General features: G+C 40.1%; 1 protein-coding gene across 1 annotated transcript in view; it reads left to right on the top strand.

The window, feature by feature from the left end:
- The first annotated feature begins 630 nt into the window (after window positions 1-630).
- cpt1a2b (carnitine palmitoyltransferase 1A2b) overlaps window positions 631-22,446 on the top strand; it is a 33,315-nt gene continuing 11,499 nt past the window's right edge. Inside the window, exons 1-13 of the mRNA XM_041957905.1 lie at window positions 631-743; window positions 5,757-5,899; window positions 6,992-7,131; window positions 9,093-9,270; window positions 9,788-9,889; window positions 10,045-10,182; window positions 11,492-11,569; window positions 11,823-11,930; window positions 13,436-13,523; window positions 13,781-13,976; window positions 15,178-15,366; window positions 16,153-16,258; window positions 16,893-17,009. Coding sequence (XP_041813839.1) covers window positions 5,759-5,899; window positions 6,992-7,131; window positions 9,093-9,270; window positions 9,788-9,889; window positions 10,045-10,182; window positions 11,492-11,569; window positions 11,823-11,930; window positions 13,436-13,523; window positions 13,781-13,976; window positions 15,178-15,366; window positions 16,153-16,258; window positions 16,893-17,009 — 1,581 coding nt within the window. The 5' untranslated portion in view covers window positions 631-743; window positions 5,757-5,758. The remainder of the gene's footprint in view (window positions 744-5,756; window positions 5,900-6,991; window positions 7,132-9,092; window positions 9,271-9,787; window positions 9,890-10,044; window positions 10,183-11,491; window positions 11,570-11,822; window positions 11,931-13,435; window positions 13,524-13,780; window positions 13,977-15,177; window positions 15,367-16,152; window positions 16,259-16,892; window positions 17,010-22,446) is intronic.

Here is a 22,446-nt window from a genome sequence, read left to right on the forward strand (position 1 = left end):
CTCACTCTTATACCAATATAGTGTCCAGATGTTTTTATCTGTACAATTGAAGGTGCTCAGTGGAACAAACTGTACGTTTTTCAAAAATAAGCTGCAATGCAGATGAATTTACCTCACAATGGCGTAAAATTATTGTAAAGAAAAGTCTTAAATTAAGTTATTGTCGCTTCTACAAAGTGCTGCAATTTGGGCCAGTTTCAATACAGAACGTGTCCGAGTATGGAAAAGACAGTGTTGGTTATCTTTATACCGTCCTTCAGGACCACTACACTATCCTATTGCACAATAATAATACATGCTGTCTTTTTTTATTGCATTATGCTACTGTGTGCTTCTGCTTTTGTATTCTCTTATCTAATATTGATTAAATATCCTTTTCACATAATGTTTCTTAATGTTATATATTTGTTCTGCATAAATGCTGATGCACACATAATAATGTACTGTTTGTAGTAATGCTAATGTTTTATCTATGTCATATCTTGAATTATCTCATCTTGTGGGCTACAGTGCGCATGCATCAACGTAAGTCCTGCAGTCCGCCCTGCCTCTCAGAGGGAGTGCCTCATCTTGTCACACCCACACGATCTTTGTCTGCTGGCGCTGGTAGTGATTTCCTCGCCGCTTGAGGAGAAAGTCTGAGTGAGTGCGCCGTGTTGCTGGCTGGAGAAGAAGGGAGGGGTGCTGACAGACGTGTTCGTATCAACCTTCTCACCGAGAAAGCTTCTCGAAAGACACTTCAGGTACAGTTTAAGTCGTATTTAATCATTTCGCATCGAACTTTTTGGCCCAGTTTGCCTCAATTCAGTTCTATCCGCTCCTTTTACTCTCTGCTGGCTTTTGTGCATCGCAGGGGTGGGAGATGGAGCTGGGCATGAATGGACCACTGTGTGGTGAATAGCATATTACAGTAGGCTACGGTGCATGTGTGCTAATACGCAGTACGTTCACAAAGTTAGCTTAAACGTGTCCAGAGTTGCTGGTGTCTGTTTGTTGTTTTGGCAGGCGTGTGTGTGTGTGTGTGTGTGTGTGTGTGTGTGTGTGTGTGTGTGTGTTTCTGTAGTGATTGAGAGTAGCATGGTTACGTCGCACACAAACCACTTTCTTAAACCAAACTGGTCTGACCATTCAAACCAGTCCTGGAGCGTCTTCAACGTTACTTTGCATTGATGTTGTTCCTCGCTGACATTAGAAACTGTGGGCTGCTCTGAGACCTGACAGCGCCTTGTCCTGTTAATATATTTACAGCCAAATAATAGCGTTATGTAGTTTGTTTTACATACCAGCCCGTACATTTAAATAACATTTATTGAACATGAAATGCTATTTATCGCAAGAGGTATGATAGATAATTGTGGCACTTACGCTGAGATAAAATATGATGTTAGCCAGATATTTGAGCAAATTCTTTGTTAGTTGGGCCAATAAGACATAACACAACAAAATAAACAAAAAAACATCGAAAGACGTGAAGATTTGTGTGTGTAGTTTAGCCTCCTTAGTAAAATGAACAGCCTACAGACTGTTATTTGTTATACGTTACGTTAAGCTAACATGTAAATGCACTGTGTGTGAGCTCGTGCACACGCGCTTCTTCTTTCCCGCCGTGCTCGTGTCCGCGTGCTGAGCCTGTCAGGCTCTTCTGGAGTCCCCCCTCCCGCTCCGACAGGTAAAACTTGTTGGTCTACCTAGTCTTGACAATTAGGAATCAAGCACTAATTTTTAGTTTTGGTGTGAAAGTTCAGGTCCGTGTGGTTGCTCGTCAGACCCGGAAGTCAACATCCCTTTGGAGACACAATATTCGCAGCCTGAATAACTAACTGGTCACCATAACAACACAGATGTTAGCATCCAATATTCCTAAAGAATATATACCTGACAATATTTTGTTATTTAATACCACTTTCTGCTGCTCTCAAGATGTTTCCAGTATACTCAAAGTCTCATCAAACCACCTGGATCTAATAATTATTTTGTCTGCTGTGCAACAAAAAAATGTAACCTGTTTTCCAGATTTTCTAAATCAAACAAAGACGATAGCTGGAAATGACATATCTCCTGCTCAGTGAGTGCAGTGTGAAGTGAAACAATAGCATTTATTATCAGTCATGATAATGACTTTCCAGTATTTTATATTTTCATACAAAATAAGTGTTTGTATTTTTCTTGTGTCATACAAAAAGAGATATAATTTCTGGCTTCCTGGACCAGGAAATACAGCTGTAACTGAGAAACAGGTTATAAGTCTTCTTTTATTGTTCAGCAGACTGAGTATTTGTTTCCTTCAGGTGGTTAGAGTTGAAGAGTCTTTGAGGATTGTTGAAATACCTTCAGATCAGCGGTTAGTTTTGTTAAATGACCTGCTGTGTTTTAAAAATATCTCCAGGCATGTATTTATAGTAAAACCACATGCTCTATAATTGAAATATGACGTTATTTGTAATGGTGAGAGACACAAACTGGAGCTAGATTTAGGTGAGATGTGTCATGACATAGAGTTACTGTTGCAGACAGCTAGGATATATATATGTGGAAAGACTGAACGCTATGCAAAGAAATCATATTACAAGTATTTTGACAGATACTATGATTGTGATATGAGTCACAATTTTAGTGGGAATTGTATTTTTGCATTTCATTTTCACTGAAAAAAGTATAATAGTCTTTAGTGATTAGATTTTTTGCTGTACCGAACAAGCATGCTCCCTTACGTCTGGAGAACTTAATTAGCAGGCTGGGGCATCTCTGTTGCACCGCAATGCTTCATTTATAATGTATGTTGTGGTACATTTTACCGTAATCAAAAAACTGCTGCTCCTGCGATTTGGATATTGCAGCCATAATATGTAGCCATCAGACAAGACTTTCAGAACCAGTGTATTTTGACTGGATCCTGTTTGTAGTTTTAGAGACAGGCTAGTCCTTACCTACCCAGGAGTGACGGCTGGACTGGGGTCTGTATAGACATTCCCAGGCAACAGTGAAGATTTTGGAAAAGTGAACCTTTACTTCTTTAATGTGCTGCTTTACTATGGTTTAAAATTATTTTAGGCAAGGTTAAGGCTTTTGGGTCAGGCTGGAATGGAGTTTAGTTTTTGGGATAAATGATGTTAGATGTGAATGTAAATCACATGGAGGTCCACCTAAGTATAGTAAGGGTCTGTGTGTCCATCTCAGTGTCAACACCTACAACTGAATGCTAGTTAGCATACCCACACATTTCCTCCCACCTTCATTCTCTCTCTTCTCTTTCTGTGTGTTTTTCACTTCGCTCTCTCTCTTTCATTCAGTCACACACTCACTCGCACAAAGAGCTGTGTGAAATAGCTGTGGGAAGTGAGAAATATGCAGCAATCAGTTGCTTGGCCGGATAGAGAGAAGGGGAAGAGATGAGAGAGGTCCCCACACACAGCTAGTGCACACACAAACATGACTCACAGCAACTATATGTTGACCTACTTTCTATAGTTATCGTGTCATCATCCAGTACTGTATGTACCAGAGAGAACAGCTGTGCATTACTCTGCCGTTTAACAGTACAGGATGCCAGAGCTCTCAGGCTTCCCTGTCCCGACACACACACACACACACACACACACACACACACACACACACATACACACACATACACACACACACACACACACACATACACACACATACACACACACACACACACACACACTGCTGCAGAGGGTTAGGCGAATAAACGGAGAAATTGAGCTTTTGGACCTGGCAGATATGTTTCCATCTGAGTTGTTATTATCTGTTTAGCTGGAAAAAGTCAGCAGCACAGCAATGACTAAGCATTTCCTTTAGTTGGAGCAAAGGAATTCAAAACAAACCAAGCCAGCAGTGACACTGTCAGATTTCTGTCCAATCTGTGGCTGATTGCTTTGGCAGCGCCCTGTCTGCTGCCTGAAGGCTGACAGATGAATGTTCCTGTGCAAACTTTCTAAACATAGATTGTAAATTTAAAGATACCAAACCATATGCTGCTGTAGAACAAGGATGTTCATGCGATGTCATCTATAGGCTTGTGAATGGATGTTTTAGACTGGGATTTGGAATGACGTTTGCCATCTTTGTTGTCTGAGTACAATAGGCTGGGTCTGGAGGAAAGTGTCCAATCATCAGCAAGTGTGACAACCCCTAAGATAAAGATGAAGACAGAGGAATAAAGTCATACACACAGGTCTTAAACGTTGAACTCGCTTTTGATGGATTTCAAACATCATCCGTCATCAGTTCACATCCTGCTTTTCCCGTGCACACTAGTCTGTTAACATGCCCTGCTTAAGGGTGAGCTGTAGCTCAAGGAATGTTAATTGATGACATTCTGTGCATAGGTTTTAGTGTTTCGCTCTCTGTCTCACAGCAGTCAGTGAGCCAGCACGAACAATGCCAGGAGCCTGAAACTGAAGCAGCGAAATGGAATTCAGCCATCCTTATTGTTATTGTTTGTACATGTGACATGTTTTTATGAAAAAAAGCCTGTTCATAGCTTGCCTTCAGGGGCAACTGCTCCTCAAGCACTGCTTTGGAAAATGTGGATGTTGTGTGTTGTAGAAATGACGACTTGGAAGAAAATATTTACGACTGCTGGGACACTAAGAATGGCTTCAATGGCTTTTGAAATGTATTGTATTTTTCACAAAATGTTTTTAGTTGAGGTTATTTTTCACACAGCTTTACATGAACAGAACTGATGACAGTCTGCTGGCCTGTTGACGGTGTAACTTGTATGAACCTGTAGGTAGGCTCATAAAGTAGGTGCACATTTACACAGTGCAGCGTTTAAAAAAAGAGAATAGTCTGACTGGCCAGACTAGGTACCAGGACAGTAAACACTCTGTATTAACTGCATGCCATACAGCACTCTGTTTTCCTGAGCGGAACAGTCAGTATTTTTACATCCATAACCTAAATCAAGCCTGCCACAAAGAGAAATGGCATCCCATTAGTTTGATCATTACCTCTGCACACTGCATTCACTCCCCTTATATAACAATCACAGTCACTTGGACAATAAAATGCAGCAATTTGGCATGGCAACCTTGATGAACCAACGGTCAATCAACAACAAACAGACGTGTTTATATAGCAGTGTAGACATAATGGCTGTTTTTTTATAGACTACATTGCCAATACTCAGTGCTCTATGTGGTGGTTTTTCCAGGTACAGTGCACCTCAGCGTTTAATATTTTGTGTGTATAACCAGGTTACAAAGTTAGTGCAAATTTGTCTTTCAGCGCTTAGTTGAAGTTGTATGTTTACCAATTAAAGCTACTGTATAACAGAGGGCTTCACACAGTATCTCCTCCCTCAACAGGAGAGCATGCTGTGTGCAGTTCTGTACTCCGTATTCTTGGTTGCTGCAGCAGGACTCAGTGAGACAACAACATTCCACTGACACATTAAATTACTCAAGTATTGTCGCACAGAGCGTTTATACAAGAGAGAGCAAACACTGGTGTCTGCTGGCTTATAAAACCAGCTGCTGTGTAAAGTTCATGCCATAAACAAACAAATGCCACAGTCCCAACAAGGTAATGAACATTTTCTAGCCATCTGGTTCAAGAAGAACACACATAAAATGGCAAAAAACAGACTTGATTTTTGAAAATCAACAATAGATTTGCAATGATGAATTTTATTTATACATTACTCTCTTAACCCTGATAAATGATTCATGATTAACTAATACAAGGAGTGATATTGGTGTTAACATTTTTTTTCATTTGTGTTTCCATAGTGATGGCGGAGGCCCACCAGGCGGTGGCGTTCCAGTTCACCATAACGCCAGAGGGGATAGACCTGCAACTGTCCTATCAGGCCCTGAACCAGATCTACCTGTCTGGAGTACGATCGTGGAAGAAACGAGTCAGCCGCATGAGGGTGAGGATGATGGCTAATCCCTGTGTTTGTCTGTGTGCGTGCACGTGTGAAAATGTGCCGTCTTTGTCCTCATATTTTACATATCGTTCAAAACTAACTTCAGCTAAACATCTTGGCATTTCAATATCTGTTTAATTTAACCACTTTAAAGTGTAAATGTCTTTAAATTAGATGCTAATTGAGCTGAGCCAGTCAGCGCATTGAGGGCAGGTGTGGGTTATCCTGAGTCATGGTGCCCAGACAAGGCAGGACAAATCCATCTGAAAAAATCAGCTGTCTGTGATAGTTTGGTCTTTGTTTTTGTGTCTTTCTTGTTGTTGTTGTCATGGGTAACTGGACACGTGAAAAATGTGTCATACATTTTTTCTTTGGGCGATATGTTAAAATTTTCCTACTGGCTACTGTCTGCCAAACAATTGGCAACTGCTGCTAAATAAAAACCTTAATTCACGAGTTAGATGTGAAAACATTCTGCCACTACATCCCCGCTGCCTCTCTCTGCTGTTGCTGGCGTTTTTGTGTGACTGGGTAAGCTTGCAGAATGAGAGTCTGTGGCTGGCTCAGCCGTTATTCATTAATGTTGAAAAATAAAACAACAAAAGTCAGTCCAAAAAAAATAAACAACTGGCAATTGACTCCGCCAATTGCTGACAGCCGATACAGTATATTTAACCAGTCCCAAACCCAATCGTGTCTGTCATGCATCTCTAGCTTAGCCACAATGGACTTTGTAAACAGAATTCAGAATGAGCATATATGTATAAAAATCAGTGTTGATGAGGTCAAACATTAAATATATTGTTTTTGTGTTTATCAACTATAAACTGGGGGGGATGTAATTTGTTGCAGGGGTAACTGAAGGCCTTATTACAGGGTGTGAATTCCCATCGGTATAAGTGAGGAATGGTGAGCCTTTCCTAACATGTACAGACATGCATTTTTGCCACAGCCGTTTTGACGACGACATGATTTATAGACTGCACACTGCGTACTGTAGCTGTGTTGGAGCCTCTGTTTTCAGTGACCCAGTGTAAAAGAGGGGGAAAGTTTCACTAATCACAATACCTGCTGTTTCTTCTTCTGTGGTAACAGAACAGCGTGATAAAGGGAGTGTACCCTGCCAGCCCTTCCTCCTGGCTCTTTGTTGTCATAGCGATCCTGGCCACCATGTATATGCATTCGGATCCCAGCATGGGGCTCATCACCAAGATACAGCAACACCTGCCACTGAGGTACACAGACACACACAGCTTTGCTTTCGGCTTGAAGTTGCTGATCCATGACTTGAATGTCATTTTATTGAGAGCCATCCACAGTCAGTTATAATCTCTACAGCAGCATCTTGGCCTTGCCATGTGTTAACTTCTAACTTCTCCTTAAAGAATGATGTTGTTTTTTCTGTGAATAGATAGAAAAGAAGACTCCCATATGAGAGTTTGAGTATATTTATTTAAACCCCACAAACTGTCTGCTTACACTCTCAAAACATTTTTACATTTATGATGCCACATCTGACATTCAAAAGCTACGATGCTGTGGTTGGATGATGGAGATAACCGGGAAACATTAATATAATTTTTTTACATACAGCATCCTCACATTGCTGCTGTCCAAATTAGCAAAGCAAAGCAATTACTAGTTCAAATGTTTAAAAGAATGTTTGTGTAATACCTGAAACTAGAGTTAAACTGATAAAACAGCAGCCTGATTTGTGTCGTCAGTTAAGTAACGAGAAATTGTCCACTGGAAAGCCCCTCTTAGCATCGAAGATTAATATGGAAGGGATTCGCAATGATTAAAAAAATTACGATTGTCTCATACATCATGATCAAATATTGAGAATCCGGTATTTGTTGAGCAATACTTAGAGGTGATGCTGGCTGAAAGTCACAGCTCTACTTTAAAGTTTAGTTAGGTGATGGAGGCTGATCCAAAAAAACATTATAGTATATGTGGGTGTGGTGCCTTCACTTGAACTCTGCCCTACTTACTACCCTGTCTACTCGCAAACTGTGGCTTTAGATGTTTACAACATTGCTGACTCATTGCCTACCTCATATGCAGACACACAAAGAAATACACACACACCTGCCACATTCTACCGAGCTAATGGAGGTGATGGAGGCTGTAAACGGTGGCATTTCCTTTGAGTCACGTTGCTACTTGAGAACACTGCCAGCTGAAAATGACAGCTCCAGTTTGAAGGCCAGTCTGAGTAGCAGCAGCCTGGCAACTAGTTCTGGTCCATATCAATATTAGGGCATTGAAACCACCATGGGGGCTTCTGTTTGTGCAGTGCATTATAGAGCACTTATACCATTGCCACTTACTGCAGGATAAAAATAGACTGTTTAATCGTCTTCCATTTTTGAAAGTGCCTGTCTAAGCCATGGGTCATGTCCCCTTCACCAATGAGTCAATGGGTAATGCAAAGCAAAAGTGTTGCCGCTGTGGTTACCAGCAGTTTAGTGTCCCTGTTCCACAACAGTGGAATAGTGTTTCCCAAAAACAAAACAGTCACCTCTCAGTCAATCAGAAGCACATATGTGCATACCTTATAATGGAGAGTCACGTTTTCCTTGATTTCACTGCATACAGTATGATTTTCTGTTTATTACACTCATGCCTTTTATATTCATATTATCTTTTTATTATATGTGCCTCATTTTATTTATTCCACATAAAATTATATTTTTTTCAACATTTTTATTTCTGTTTTTTTTCGTGCTTTGTGTGCTTCAGAAAAAAATTATTTCAAATTCACTTCCTGTTCCTGAATCTACACTGAAGAAAAATATGAACACAACACTTTTTCATGAATTGAAATAAAAGACTTAAGACTTTCTCTGAGCACACAAAGAGCTTCTCTCAAATTAGTTCACAAATATGTTAAAATCCTGTTAGTGAGCCTTTGCCAAGATAATCCACACGTGACAGGCATGGCATGTCAATATTCAGATTGAAAGCACGATGATTACACAGGTGTGCCTTGCCAGGTCACAATGAAAGGCCACTCTAACACGTGCCATGACATCTTGCGTTGTGTTTTGTGTGTTTATTTATTTGGTTCCAGGTAACATTAAAAATTAAAATTGAAACCCTAAGAAGTGCTGAATTGAGCTTTTTATCACCGTCAGACACACTGTTGTATGTTCACAGCCAGTCATTGTTCTTTCCCCCTCCCTGTCTCCAGTCTCCATGTCTCCCTCAGTACCCAGGGTCAGACCATGGTGTCTGCGCTGGTCTTCAGCACTCTGCTGTGGCTCTCCCTCATCCTCGCGCTCAGATTCTGCCTCAAGCTGCTGCTCTCCTACCACCAATGGATGTTTGAGCAGCACGGCCGAGTTTCCAACGTCACTAAAGTCTGGGTGGTAAGCCTCGCTATCACAGCTCCCTCCAGTGGCCGCTCTGCAGAAGTCGCTTTGGGCCATAGACACAAAATCAAATTTAATTTTGTTTCGTGGTAGTTGTAACAGCTTGTTTTTCAATCTAACACCATGTAAAGGATTACAGTTTAAAGACCATTTTTGTTGAAATTATAATCCCACTAAATTGTGTTGAATTTATTTTATATTTAAAATCAATAAGATAAAATAACTAAGTATATTAGTATGAGTTAGTTATATAAAATATCCTGTGCAATGCGAGTGTGTGTAGACACCATATTTTGGCCAATATTTATTTTTATACTCTTTCTGTATAATGTACATAGCCTTCTATAGTCTATTTTATTTTGTATCTTTTGTTCCTTTTGTTGTACTTGTTTTTCTACCTCTCCAGTTTTTCATTCTGCTGCTATAACAGGTGGATTCCCCTGGCATTGGATAAATAAAGTCTCATCTTATCTTTAAAGTGTCACAAATATCTGTCATCCTTTGTTTTTCTCAGACTCTGCTGAGGTTATTATCAAGCAGGAAGCCTCTGCTGTACAGTTACCAAACCTCTCTACCTCACCTGCCTGTTCCTTCCATCAAGGACACAGTGAGCAGGGTGAGTGCACACACATTATCTTCACATACAGTGTTTATGTGTATACTGGGTGTAAATAATCTATATGGAGAACAAACAGCAGAACAGGAATTGCTAATCATCTAATGCCCACAGACGCAGATTTTGACTGATGCTCTGTTTTCTCTCCGTCTCAGTACCTGAAGTCAGTGCGCCCTCTGTTGACTGATCCAGAGTTTAAAAGAATGACCGAACTGGCCAGTCACTTCGAGTCTAACCTGGGAAACCGCCTGCAACGTTACCTGAGACTCAAAGCTCTGTGGGCCACCAACTATGTAAGTGTACCCAGTTGCACGCAAATTTGAAACTGTTTTGAAAAGTCGACTAACCGTTCCAGTAATTCTTTCAGCAAAATGGTACAAATTCTCCAGCTGCAGCTCCAGCTTCTGAAATGTGGATATTTTCCTGCTTCTTTTTGTTTCTTGTTATAGAATTTAAATATCTTTGGATTTGGACTGTGAATAGAATCTTTGGGAGTGTGCGAGGTTGATTCACTATTTTTTGACATTTTATATACTAGGTGATTTAACATTTGAAATGATTTAACACCACACTTGTTACGTTTTCCAAATCAAATGTTTACACTGTGTTAGAGAGGCATTGATTTAACTATATGATCATTTTGGAGGATGCACTTTGTGTTTTTGTTATTTATTGCGTGACACTCACAGGCGTTTGTGTTATTTTGCCTCCCCCATTTATATCAATGGCAGCAGGGAGAGCTTGCACAGTTTTGCACACCACCTTGTGCACAGAGGCTCTTTTACATTGTCTGTCTGCAATGCAACAGTTGTTGATGTTTTCTGACAAATGACTACAGTATAACTGTGTTGTTGTACTACTAACTATATTTTAACTGTATTTCTGCACTTTCCTGTTTGAATAGAATGCTTTGAGCCTCTTGCTCTGCAGAGTCCTCCACAATCTACCCTACATAGTACCGCTTAGCTCATGTCATTATAGTGGCCTTGAAATGGTGTGTTCAAAGAGCATCACTAAGCTAGCATTAAATCAATGATTATTTAAATAAAGGTAAATACAAACTTTTTGATGCCATTGTGAAATAATGCTATTTCTAACTCTAACACTGTTGAAAAGTAGGTTTCCCAAATGGGTCAGTAATCAGTGTTCAATTCAGATAAGTATCAGTATTTAATGTGCTCAACATGATCACAAATGCAGGTATTTAAGACCTCAAGGCATGGGCTGCCAGCATTGTTCATGCTGGTCGCCTACTTGATTTATGCACATATTGAGCATATTAAAGTTTTTCCTGCATTTAATGGTTTCTCCTTTTTCGCTTTGTGGTATAACTGAAACCAGACCCTTTAATGTAGTCCTGCACTTCAAAGCGTTGTTGCATGTTTTTGTTACTGGTCACAGACTTCAAAAAGAGGCCCACACATGCTAATGCACACCTCCCAACTTTAAAAGTGACTTTAAAGCAGTAAGCTGTGGCATGTTCATGTTTCTATTTTAAACACAAACAAAGTCAAAATAAAGGTGTACAGGAAGTACACAGTTTTGATTTGTCCTCTTTATTTCGTATGGACAAAAGTACAACCTGTCTTGTTTTGGTTTCAGGTGAGCGACTGGTGGGAGGAATACATCTACTTGAGGAGCCGAGGGCCCATAATGGTCAACAGTAACTACTATGGCATGGTAAGCAGCTACCTTTCACAGTACAGTTTAGAAAAATACTGGGCCATGTGTGTTTTATCTTTTTGCATATTTTAAGATTAAGTTTAGCCAAAGTTGATGGAAGCTTTTTTCATTATCTTCCTTTACCTTTACCATTCTTGCTAACATCTTTCCTACATTTAATTGTCCTCTGTTTGTTTTTACGTCTTCAAAAGCAGACATCTTAAGTCTTTTTTTTTTTTTCATTTTAATGTCCCATGTACATGCTTTCTAGGACTTTCTATATGTGACCCCGACCCCGGTGCAGGCAGCCAGAGCAGGCAACACCATTACTGCCCTGCTGCTCTACCGCCGCAAGGTCAACCGGGAGGAACTCAATCCAGTAAGGCCACATACGTACACACTCAATGGGTTCATGTGCAGCTTACGTTATTGGCCTGTAAATGTGTATTTGATTTATGTAGATAAATTACAACAACCGTAACGTAAATGTATAAATTAGGTTGTGGTAGTCTCCAGGAAATTAATGTGATTTTTAATCAGCAGCTTGATATTCCATACCTGTCAGGTGGATGGATTATCTTTACAAAGGAGAAGTGCTCACTTATGCCAGGATCAGACTACATGAATCTAGCCTCATTTTGAGACGATTCGTCGTGGCCGAGGAATTACCAGCATCATTGCTGATCCTGAACGACAACTGGGAGTGGATAGTTTAGTGTGACATGCTAAATGACCTGTCGTGTAGCGTCTGCGAAGCCTCACGACACCCTGACGAAAAGTGTAGCATGGCAGAATATTCTTTTCTTCACAGGCATAGTATGACATCTCCCATGACATGTTAATCATTGAGCTGTGGGAACAGTACTCCTGCCTGTTTGATGTTTCCTCGAGTGAGAACCATGACTGACTCAAAATAGAAATAGCAGAAGCACTTCATCAGCCATGGGCTGTCATAACATTAACCCCGGTCCTAACTGCGGGAATATGGCTATCATTACTCCAGTAGCATGTGGTTGATACCAGCTTAACATTAAAATAGCCTGTTTGATGCAGCCACGCCTGCTACCTGTAGAATAAATAACTATGGAAGTAAAATTATTATATGTGAAACTCGTAGCTGTCCTAGGTGTTATCCAGATGCAACCCAGTAGATGTATCAATAATGGATTATTTATTTATTTATTTATTTGGTACACAAGACCCCCAGCATCATACACAATGCCTCTGTCAGTTTGATTGACAGTTGCTTCACCTGCCTCCCCGATGACGTCTGAACTCGCATGATCTTGAAGACGTGCTGTGATTGGTCAGGGTCATATGTGTAGTCTTGCCAGTCGACCGATGAAGACACAGCAAGAGTTTATGGCACTGTGATTGTTAGATCTGACGCGGTGACCAAAGACAAAAATATTGTGTAGTCTGATCCCGGCATAACACAAACTCTAACACGTTTTTGCTCAAAATTTAAGAGAAATCATCCATTTGTGCTCACAGAGGCATTTTTTTCAACTTGTCCAAAGTGGGAGCAAAAACAAAAGTGTTGTCGAGGTATTTGCAGAGCTTGCTCTCTCTGAAGTGTCAACATCATTTTCATGATACCATCATGAATTATTGGCCATGCTAGTAGCACAGCTTTGTGGATGGCAATGTCAGTCTGTCATCATCAGTGGCTTTGTTCATCACTTTGGTTCAGATTAAAATATCTCAACACTATTCAATTAGGGCTGAACAATTATTCAAAATGTTATGAACATCAGTGAGTCATCCATCAAAAGAAGAAATGACAAAAACATGCACGAGCATCACTGAGTGAAACTGGCATTAAACTGAGAGAATGTTAATTAAACAATGAGTTAATGATGGACATGTCTGTGTGTGTGTCAGAGTCGTGTTCCAGGCACCGTCATCCCTCTGTGTGCCGCTCAGTGTGAGAGGATGTTCAACACAACACGCATGCCAGGAGTCGAGACAGGTAACACACACACATACACACACACAAACAGCATAGCAAGCTGATGCTCATTTTACATTGAGATGAAATGTGTATTTATAAAGTAGAAATGAATTAGAACCCAAAAAACAAGACAAACACATAAATAGCAGATATAGAGCACGAAAAAATATCCATCTAGTGTTTATTCACTGGACTGGCAAGCTTCAGTAACATGTGTTTTTTTATTGAGTTGAGCCAGTGAGAATAATCAAGAATAATCCTCTCTTCCTCCACAGATGTGCTCCAGCACTGGGAGGACAGTGAGTTTGTGGCAGTGTATCACAAAGGGCGCTATTTCCGCCTGTGGGTGTACCGTGCAGGCCGCCTCCTGTGTCCCAGAGAGATTGAGTACCAGATCCAGAGGATCTTAGATGACCCTTCACCCCCACAGCCTGGAGAGGAAAAACTGGGAGCACTCACAGCTGGAGACAGGTAGGAGCAGTAGTTGTCTGTATGATGCATATTTAAATGTGTGTCTCTCTTAGCAGGATACACATGGCATGTTGTAATCTATGTTTGTGTACAAGATCTAATTGCAGCATGAGTGACATAATCTGTGTCGTCTTGTCGTAAACGTTGCTCACTTGGCTGCTTGAGAGATGACTGTGTGAATTGGTGTTTGTGTACATTTCAGAGGACCCTTGAGTATTTAAGAAGTTGGGATGTTCTTTGTACTCCACTCCTACTTCATAACTTTCTCTAATCACAAACACCACTTTGCATAGATCACATTACACACAAGCACATTTCAGTAATGGAAGATTATCTTATTGGCTACAGCAGTCAGATTTTATAAAGGCCCCATTAGCGGCTAATAAGGCAACAGTCTACTCTCCCCGGGGTCCATCAGAGTGGTCTCGTACTACTCTTAATGAATGTAAGAAGAGGACTTTCATTTTCAGATTAGAAAAGGTTGAAGTCCTTATTATATCATTTGTTAAAACATTTGGCTTCAACTGTTGATGCCTTAACATTAGTGCTCATCACGCTCTTTGTTTTGGATAAAGGTTTAGAACGAAGGCCAGACAGGGTAGGATGACAGCTGGGTGTTGTAATTTTTAGGGAACATCCCTTGACATCTCTTGGAAAAAGGGGAAATGGTATTTTGCTTTGTCAGCCAGTCTTCCGTCAACAGTGACGTCCTCGCCAGATTCTGTCTGTCTGTACCTTAAGAATCTGCAGCCACTAGGTGGCTCCAGAGGAAAAGTTGGAATCACTGAAGTCAGTGGGATAATCCTCTGGGGATCATGAATGTCTGTGCAAAACCTCATGGCAATCAGTGCAGTTTCAGTTGGGCCTCTTTTCCAAGTCACTGTGACAAAGAATAGAGTAAGAGAATCTATAGACCTAAGTATAATGACAACCCATTATTTTACTTCCACATATCCAGCTTGTTGTTGAAGTAACCCCAAATACATCTTAGATGCTGAGTTCTTAATCATATCATCATCTTAGTCTTAAAAGGACATCTGCAGTTTCCTCTTTCATGATTTTTTTTGTGCTTTTGAGATTCTTTCTGCAGCCTGTGCTGTTACAGCACTACACATCTGTGTGTGGATGTGTTAGAATAGAAGTTATAAAATAATATTTATCATGAGTCTGAAGTGTGTTCCTGTGTGTCACCCCGTTCCAGGATTCCTTGGTCTCAGATGAGGAAGCAGTACTTCAGCTCCGGCATCAACAAGCGATCACTGGATGCCATCGAGAGGGCAGCCTTCTTCGTAACCTTGGATGATGAAGAACAAGGCATGAGGGGAGAGGACCCGGCAGGAAACCTGGACCGCTACGCCAAGTCCCTGCTCCATGGCAAATGCTATGATAGGTGAGGAGGACACGGGGGAAAGATGGTCCCAACCAGAGATACTAGTTCTCTCGTACTGTACTTTGTGCTTTTCTGCTGCTTCTGAATCCCAAAATATCAGCCTCCAATCCTGAGCTGTACTTCTTCTGAACTGATCCAGAGTCCCCAGTAATCAGTCTGCAACGCCTTAAAAACTTAAACACTAATTAAACTGTTGGCAGAAAGGTGGCGTACCTTATCTCATACTCTACCTGTTAAATGTTCTCACAACCGTCCCAGACAATGAAAAAAGATTTTTTTTTAATATTTTATTTTCAATCTTGTGAGCCCATAAAACAAGTCAGAAAAACATAATGGTACCCACACTGGCAGAATCACCACTGAAGTAATTTTGGCAAGATTCCCTTTAAACACCAGTGCAGAGTTGTGAACGGGAGGAAGCTGTAAGATGAGGTGAAACCACTGTGTCATTGAGAGCATGCTAGCATGCTGATTCGTTTAGTTAAAAGCACTGCTCAGTAGAGCCTCACAGAGATGCTAGCATGGCTGCAGAGTCTTGTTAAAAAAGGAATTGTTGGAATCCACTGTAGCTGATGTGCAAGGCTCTGCCTACAGGAAGCACTGCATATCCCCTCTGTGTTTGTAGCGGTTTTAGATTTTATTCAGGACATTTTGTTCATTTTTCCAAATACACCAAGAGTGTGAGTGAATATGTACTGCAAATAAAAAAATCATAATTCATTTCCTAGATTCTGAGCTGTTTCTCTTTCTCTTGCCATTTCCTCCCTTTCATGTCTTGTCCCTCAGGTGGTTTGACAAATCCTTTTCCATTGTGATCTACAAGAATGGGAAGAGTGGACTGAATGCAGAGCACTCCTGGGCTGACGCACCGACAGTGGCTCACCTATGGGAGGTGTGTGTGTGTGTGTGTGTGGCCATGTATTACTGATGTTGTGAGAACATAAAACCGTTTACACAGTCACATTGTGGGGACTCACCTTTCCTGTGGGACAAGTCCCCATAATGTAAATCATTAAATTTTATGGTGAAGACTTGGGTTAGGGTTAGGGTTAGGCAAGTAGTGGTTTTGGTTATGTTTAGGGTAAGTCTCCAGAAAATGAATGTAAGTCTATGTAATGTCCCACAAAGTGATAGAAACTGTGTGTGTGTTTGTGTGTGTGTGCGTGCGTGCATGCGTGTTTTCATAGGATTTTGTCCCATAAGTGTGAATTCCTGCTTACCAGTATTAATCCACTGCAGTCTGTTTCTCATAAGTCCCCCTTTTCGGAGAAATGGCTCTATTTAGAGAAGGAGGATGCAAAAAGAAATTGAGATCATGTTGCCAGAAACAGGCAGCGTGGTCTGTGTACATCCCTGCTTCCTAGCTTTGTGCTATTTTTAGAGCTCTGTGAGTCAGAGGGAATGAAAAGGTAGTTAATGAACAGATTACCACTGTGACCTTTTTGATTCTCTGTATAAAAGAGAAAACAAATAAGAGCTCTAGAAATGAATGGGTGGAACATGAGCATATCTCTTCCCTCCTCCAGTACGCCCTGGCCACTGATGCCTTCCAGCTTGGCTACACCGAGGACGGACACTGTAAAGGCGAGGTTGACCGCTCACTGCCACGACCCCAGAGGCTAATGTGGGACATTCCGTCAGAGGTATGTACACCCTGCAACATCTGTGGGTCTGTGTACGTCTGTTGAAACACTCTGTTTCACTTACTCAGTTATCACCACTGTGCACTCAGGCCTAGACGGACCCATATCTACAGTTACATCTAATGATGTTCCTCTTTGTGAGGAAATTGTGCATGCAGTCCCACGTATTAGACCTTTCTGACAACCCATGACTGCCAATTCTTAAAACTCCACAAAGTTAAAGATGCACCTGTCGAAATCAGTCAAATCATTCTATTTTATATATCACTTTAGATATATTCCTGCTTATCCTTTCAAGTTTAACTTCATTTAGAGTAATATATCAGTGATTGTAGAACTTATTGATATGTCTGCTGTGAGCAGGAAAAGCACATGACTAATGATATTTATCATGGCTCCATTTCATTTATTTATGCCATGTTACCTGGGTGGCTTACCTTGTGGCTCACTGTACATAAAGTACTTTCATTTTGGACCAGCTCATGTAGCCCGGTCTGAAACTGCAACAGTTGTCACTGGATTTGAACTATGTGTTCGTGAAACTACTTTTATGCTTTCAGGATGCTGATAACTAAGCAAGTAGTGTACAAATACAAAATTGACTCATGTGAGAGCAAGTTAAAACACTGATTATACACTCACATTTCCATTTGACATAGCACCAAATAAAGGACGTCACCACAGTACCCATATTTATCTCTACGTGTACTGAACAGTGTTTGCACTGTTTTCTACCCATTAATCTAAATGCTTTTGAGCCACATGTGACTCTCTCATGCATGTCTTTGTGGTGGTCCCACCCCTCATCTGGGAGTAATCTGAATTTCCTATATAAGCTACAAGTATTTTACCTTTTACTTCCCTTTCTGTTCTTCATTTTATCATTTTTTTAAAATCTGAAATTGCTACTGAGCTATCATTAATGTTACGTAACTCATTGTCTTATAACAGTTTTGGTCATGTAAATACATTTGTGCAGTACCTCGATGGCTTAGTAGTTGGGAAAGTTTGCATCACCCTCAGCATAGTTGATGAACACTTCTGATTGTTGCATTTCTAAAAAGCATTAGGAGTTTCAGACTGGGACAATGGGCCCAGTGTAACCCAGTACAACATTCTGGAAGTTTCTCCTAAATGTAAGATAGTAGCTCACGACAAACATAACAATGAAAAAGTAGTGTCTTCTTTTTTTTCTGTTGAAAATCATGGGTTCTGATCTTTTACTTTTAGTATTTTAGTCTTGTACAGTATGTTCTTTTCTAGTTCATTAAAGCCAGAATTTCTGGAATGTCCAGAGGAAACATAAGGTAGAGTTTTCTTGGTAAACATAACCTTATCATGACAGCAGGTACCAACAGTGGTGGTCCTGAGGAAAGTGGTGGTGGTCCTGAGGAAAGTCAGCCAAGTTGTCCATGGTTTGATTGTCTTTTGGCACGCTGGGAACATTTTTTTTTTTTGTAGTGCAAGATTTCATAGCAGAGGAAGAGTCAGCCACAGTCACTTAACCAAGATGGAAAGGTTACAGTATGTTAAGAGAAAGGGAAAATAAGAAGGGAGTATAAGATAAGAGGAAAGTTAAATAAAATACAGAACTTAGCAAATAAATATTTAAAAGGTATATAAAATAATAATAAAATAAGAAACTACACAGTGCAATTAAAGTCAGAATTCCATAGGTATTAGACAATGGTAGTACACATACAGTACCCACAACTTGTGTTGCATTTGAACTAATGTGAGTCATATCATCTCAAGCAAAGTGACAGTAGTGACATAGTGGTGTGTCTAGTAGCAGCAAAGCGTAATATGCAAGAGTAACATGATACTCGGCCTTAACCATGTACACCAGAATATCAGTGAGTATGATTATAGATTGATAGTCCCAGCAGGAAACACCAGTTTAGAGCCAAAGCTATACAGACTTTATCAACAATAGCTTAACACAAGTGGGAGATTTTATGGGTCACATGATTGAAAGAGTGATGAAAGCTTTAAGCTATTTCCTGTGCAAACAATGAAGACTTTTATTTTTCAATTGAAACAGGGAAGCAGGAGTGTCTGCCCTTCAGTGAGAGTGTTAGTTAATCTAAATATCAATCGGTGATGCAAAATAAGGAAACAGACGTGAACGTGACTTGGGACCCGAGGTGGTTTCCCATGGCGAAAGTCCCCTTGTAGTCACTGCTGCAGCATGCGGGCTGTTCAGCTATTCAGAAAACTGCTGAGAGGAGAGGCAGGGATTTTCCCCACACTCTCTCTCTGAGCTGGCTGTCTATCTGACTGTCAGTTTATTACCTGCACCTACTGAAAAGGCAAACGAAAAAGGAATCAGGCCTGAGAGACCCATAAAACCTGTATATGACTAGTTTCTCTTTGATTTGTCGTCCATTCACTGCTGTCTGTCCACGGAATCATGTAACAGGAACTGAAATAGTCACAATGTGTTTATGTGTGTTTGGGAGGTAGGAGGTATTCAGTGTTAATGTGGGATAGAATGTTAAATGTAGTTTTATTCTTAGTTTCATACTGAAAATTGTCATTTGTTTGAAGTCACATTTTGTTCAAAACGTGGACAGTGGAATGGATTTTTCTCCTGGCTAAAAGAATACCAATGAGAAGTAAGCATGACTTGAAGTATGTGTGAAGTCATTCAGGCATGAATTTATTTTCCATGTGTATCTACAACACAACAATCCTTTCTGGCCTCTGCACGTTCAAGTGTGCCAAATAATTCCAACTGATATTTTAATGTTTTTCTCAAGTCTTCTGCTGAATTCAGCGTGCTTCAGTGCTTCCCTCGATAGAACGATTTAATGAATCAGCAGTTATTACCATGGGGAAATCTTTAATGCTTTAAAGCAATAATTAACTGTGAATTGTGGTAAATGGTCACTAAATGAGTGTCTGTGTATGAGCTGTAAGAAATCTAAAATTATCAATGATAATGTTTTCATATGCTCACTCTAGCTTAGCCTTTCCAACCGCACAGAGGCAACTATGTTATCTTATCTTACTCATCAGAGCACAATGAACAGAGATTTATTGAGCGAGTGAGTCACTTTCTCTGTCCATGAGTTGCTTCACATCTAAGCATAAGACCTGTACAGGATATGTGAATGATAAGATATCAAACTTGACTGTGTGTATCAAAGAAGGTTCACTGAAAGCACTGGACTCTGGCTCACATTTCTACTGTGGGTGTGTTTTAGTAATGTGTTGTCAGATTTAAAAAAAAAAATCCCTGTGTTTTGTGTTTGTGCACTGCACCTGTAGGTCAATTATTATTAATGTTGTATGGAGTAATAAATCTGATATCTTAATAAATAATTAAAATGATTATCTAGTTTGTTAGGTTAACACAAACACACACGCATGCGCACATCTGCCTGAAAGCAGAAAGCTCAGAGAGTGTGTGCGAGAGAACAATAGGCTCCCCTCCCCTGTTTATATTGGCATTCCCCTCTGCCCTTATCAGACTCTCAGGAAATGTGAATGGGTGTTTACACCCAGCTCTTTTTCTACGTGCAACATTTGACTTACCAGGTCTCATATCAGGGTGTGCAGTAAACCCAACCAATCCCAAAGAGCTGTTGAAAGGTGCTCTCTAAAACTACTTTTCCTGTTTTCTTTTACTATTTCCTCTCCTCACTTTCATTCCTTGATCACAGCATCCCGAAAAAAGAAGTGTTTCTTGTGTATGCTCTGAGCTAAATGCTCCAGTCAAAATATACATACAGCAAAGAAATCAAAGTATTATACTCTATGAATGTGTGTGTCATGATTTGTGGGCAGATTTAACCAGAATTTGGGGTGCAGCTCAAAACATAAATCAGTGTCACATTTCTGACCAATTCTGTCTGGAGACATGTGTGTTACAGTATTTTTCAACCACACACAGCAACCTAGAAGTGTGAATTGGCTGCCATTCGTCACACTATGTACATAAGCAGTGACTTGTGCTTCTGTTACTGCCTGCGCATTTAAGAGAGGATCATTAAAAAAACCAAAACATCATAATAAACATAATAACTGACTGATTTACCCTCACAAAGGGTCACATGATTTGTGGTAAGGTCAGTTTTTAATTGAACTCCCTGGCTCTGAAGTGCAAGTGCAAATTGCACAGGGGTAATTAAGAGGTCAGATATGTGGACGATTTGAAAAAGGAAGAAATGAAGCATGAATTAATCTTCTTTTACAGAAATGTCAGTGATACTAGACAAGGAGTAGGCCTGTGGTAGTTCTTTTGAATTCTAAATCAACACTGGAATGCTGTGCAGCTTTTTTGTTTGTTTTTTTAACATATCTATTCATGCTGTTGCTTGCTCTGTCATGCCCCAGTTGCTTTGCTAATACAACTAGCATTATGCTATTTGTGGAATTACATTCTGGTAGTGGCTGTGTGGGATTGTTTCTGGCTCGTGTGATCCAGTTTTTCACATCGTTGAGAGTTCTCAAGTCCAAAAGTCAAATTTTACTGAAAAAAGTTTTAAAAGATTCAAAAATTTGTATTAAAAAAATTAATATTCTGGTTCTGCATTTGCTTGGCGCTCGGCAGTCCATCAAGACGTCCTCTTTCATACCGACTGTAGAAATCGGCAGTTTGAAAGCATTTTAAGATTGCTGATGATAATCCCAAAAAAGGCAGCAAAAGTTCTCTGAATTTTCTCTGCTTGGCTAACAATTAAATGGCTTCTGAACTCCCATCAAAATTCAGCATGCTAACATGCCCGCAGTCACAATGCTGACATGCCTATGGGAATTTAATGCCAATCCATCTGATAGATGTAGTAGCAGACATTCACTCAGTGCCACAAATTTCAACCTCATGCTGGTTTATTGTTTATTGTTTATTTAAAAGGATCCCCATTAGCTGACGCCAAGACAACAGCTAGTCTTCCTGGGGTCCAGACAATACTTACAAAACACAATAATTATCAATACAATATCAATTGCTCACAATCTCGGTTAAAAGAGAAAAAACACTGAACACTGAAAATACTTAAAAAATTATAAAATATAAACACTAAAACAAGGAAAAGCAACACACCCTTCATGTATCACATGACAAACCTCACTCAATCAAATAAGCAAGATGCTTTTATGAGAACATATACATTCTTAATCGCTTTTTTAAAGCAGTTTTTCCCTTAATTTCACGAACCACCACTGGAAGATTGTCCCAAAGCACAGTTGACCTGTAGAATACAGTCCTCTTCATAGAGTCAGACTTAGGGAGGGGTAGAGTAATCTGTCCACTATTTGCCCCTCTAGTGTAATGTGAATGTGTATTTGAGCAGTAAATTATATTGTCGTAAAGTAATTTAGGAGTCTGGGTGTTAATAATACTATAAAAGTATATTAATAAATTAGTAGATAATCTATCCACGACCATCAGCCAAGCAAGACATTCATGCATTTCTGCAACACTAGTTCT

Source organism: Chelmon rostratus, chromosome 17 (assembly GCF_017976325.1).
Source record: "Chelmon rostratus isolate fCheRos1 chromosome 17, fCheRos1.pri, whole genome shotgun sequence".
Taxonomy (NCBI): domain Eukaryota; kingdom Metazoa; phylum Chordata; class Actinopteri; order Chaetodontiformes; family Chaetodontidae; genus Chelmon; species Chelmon rostratus.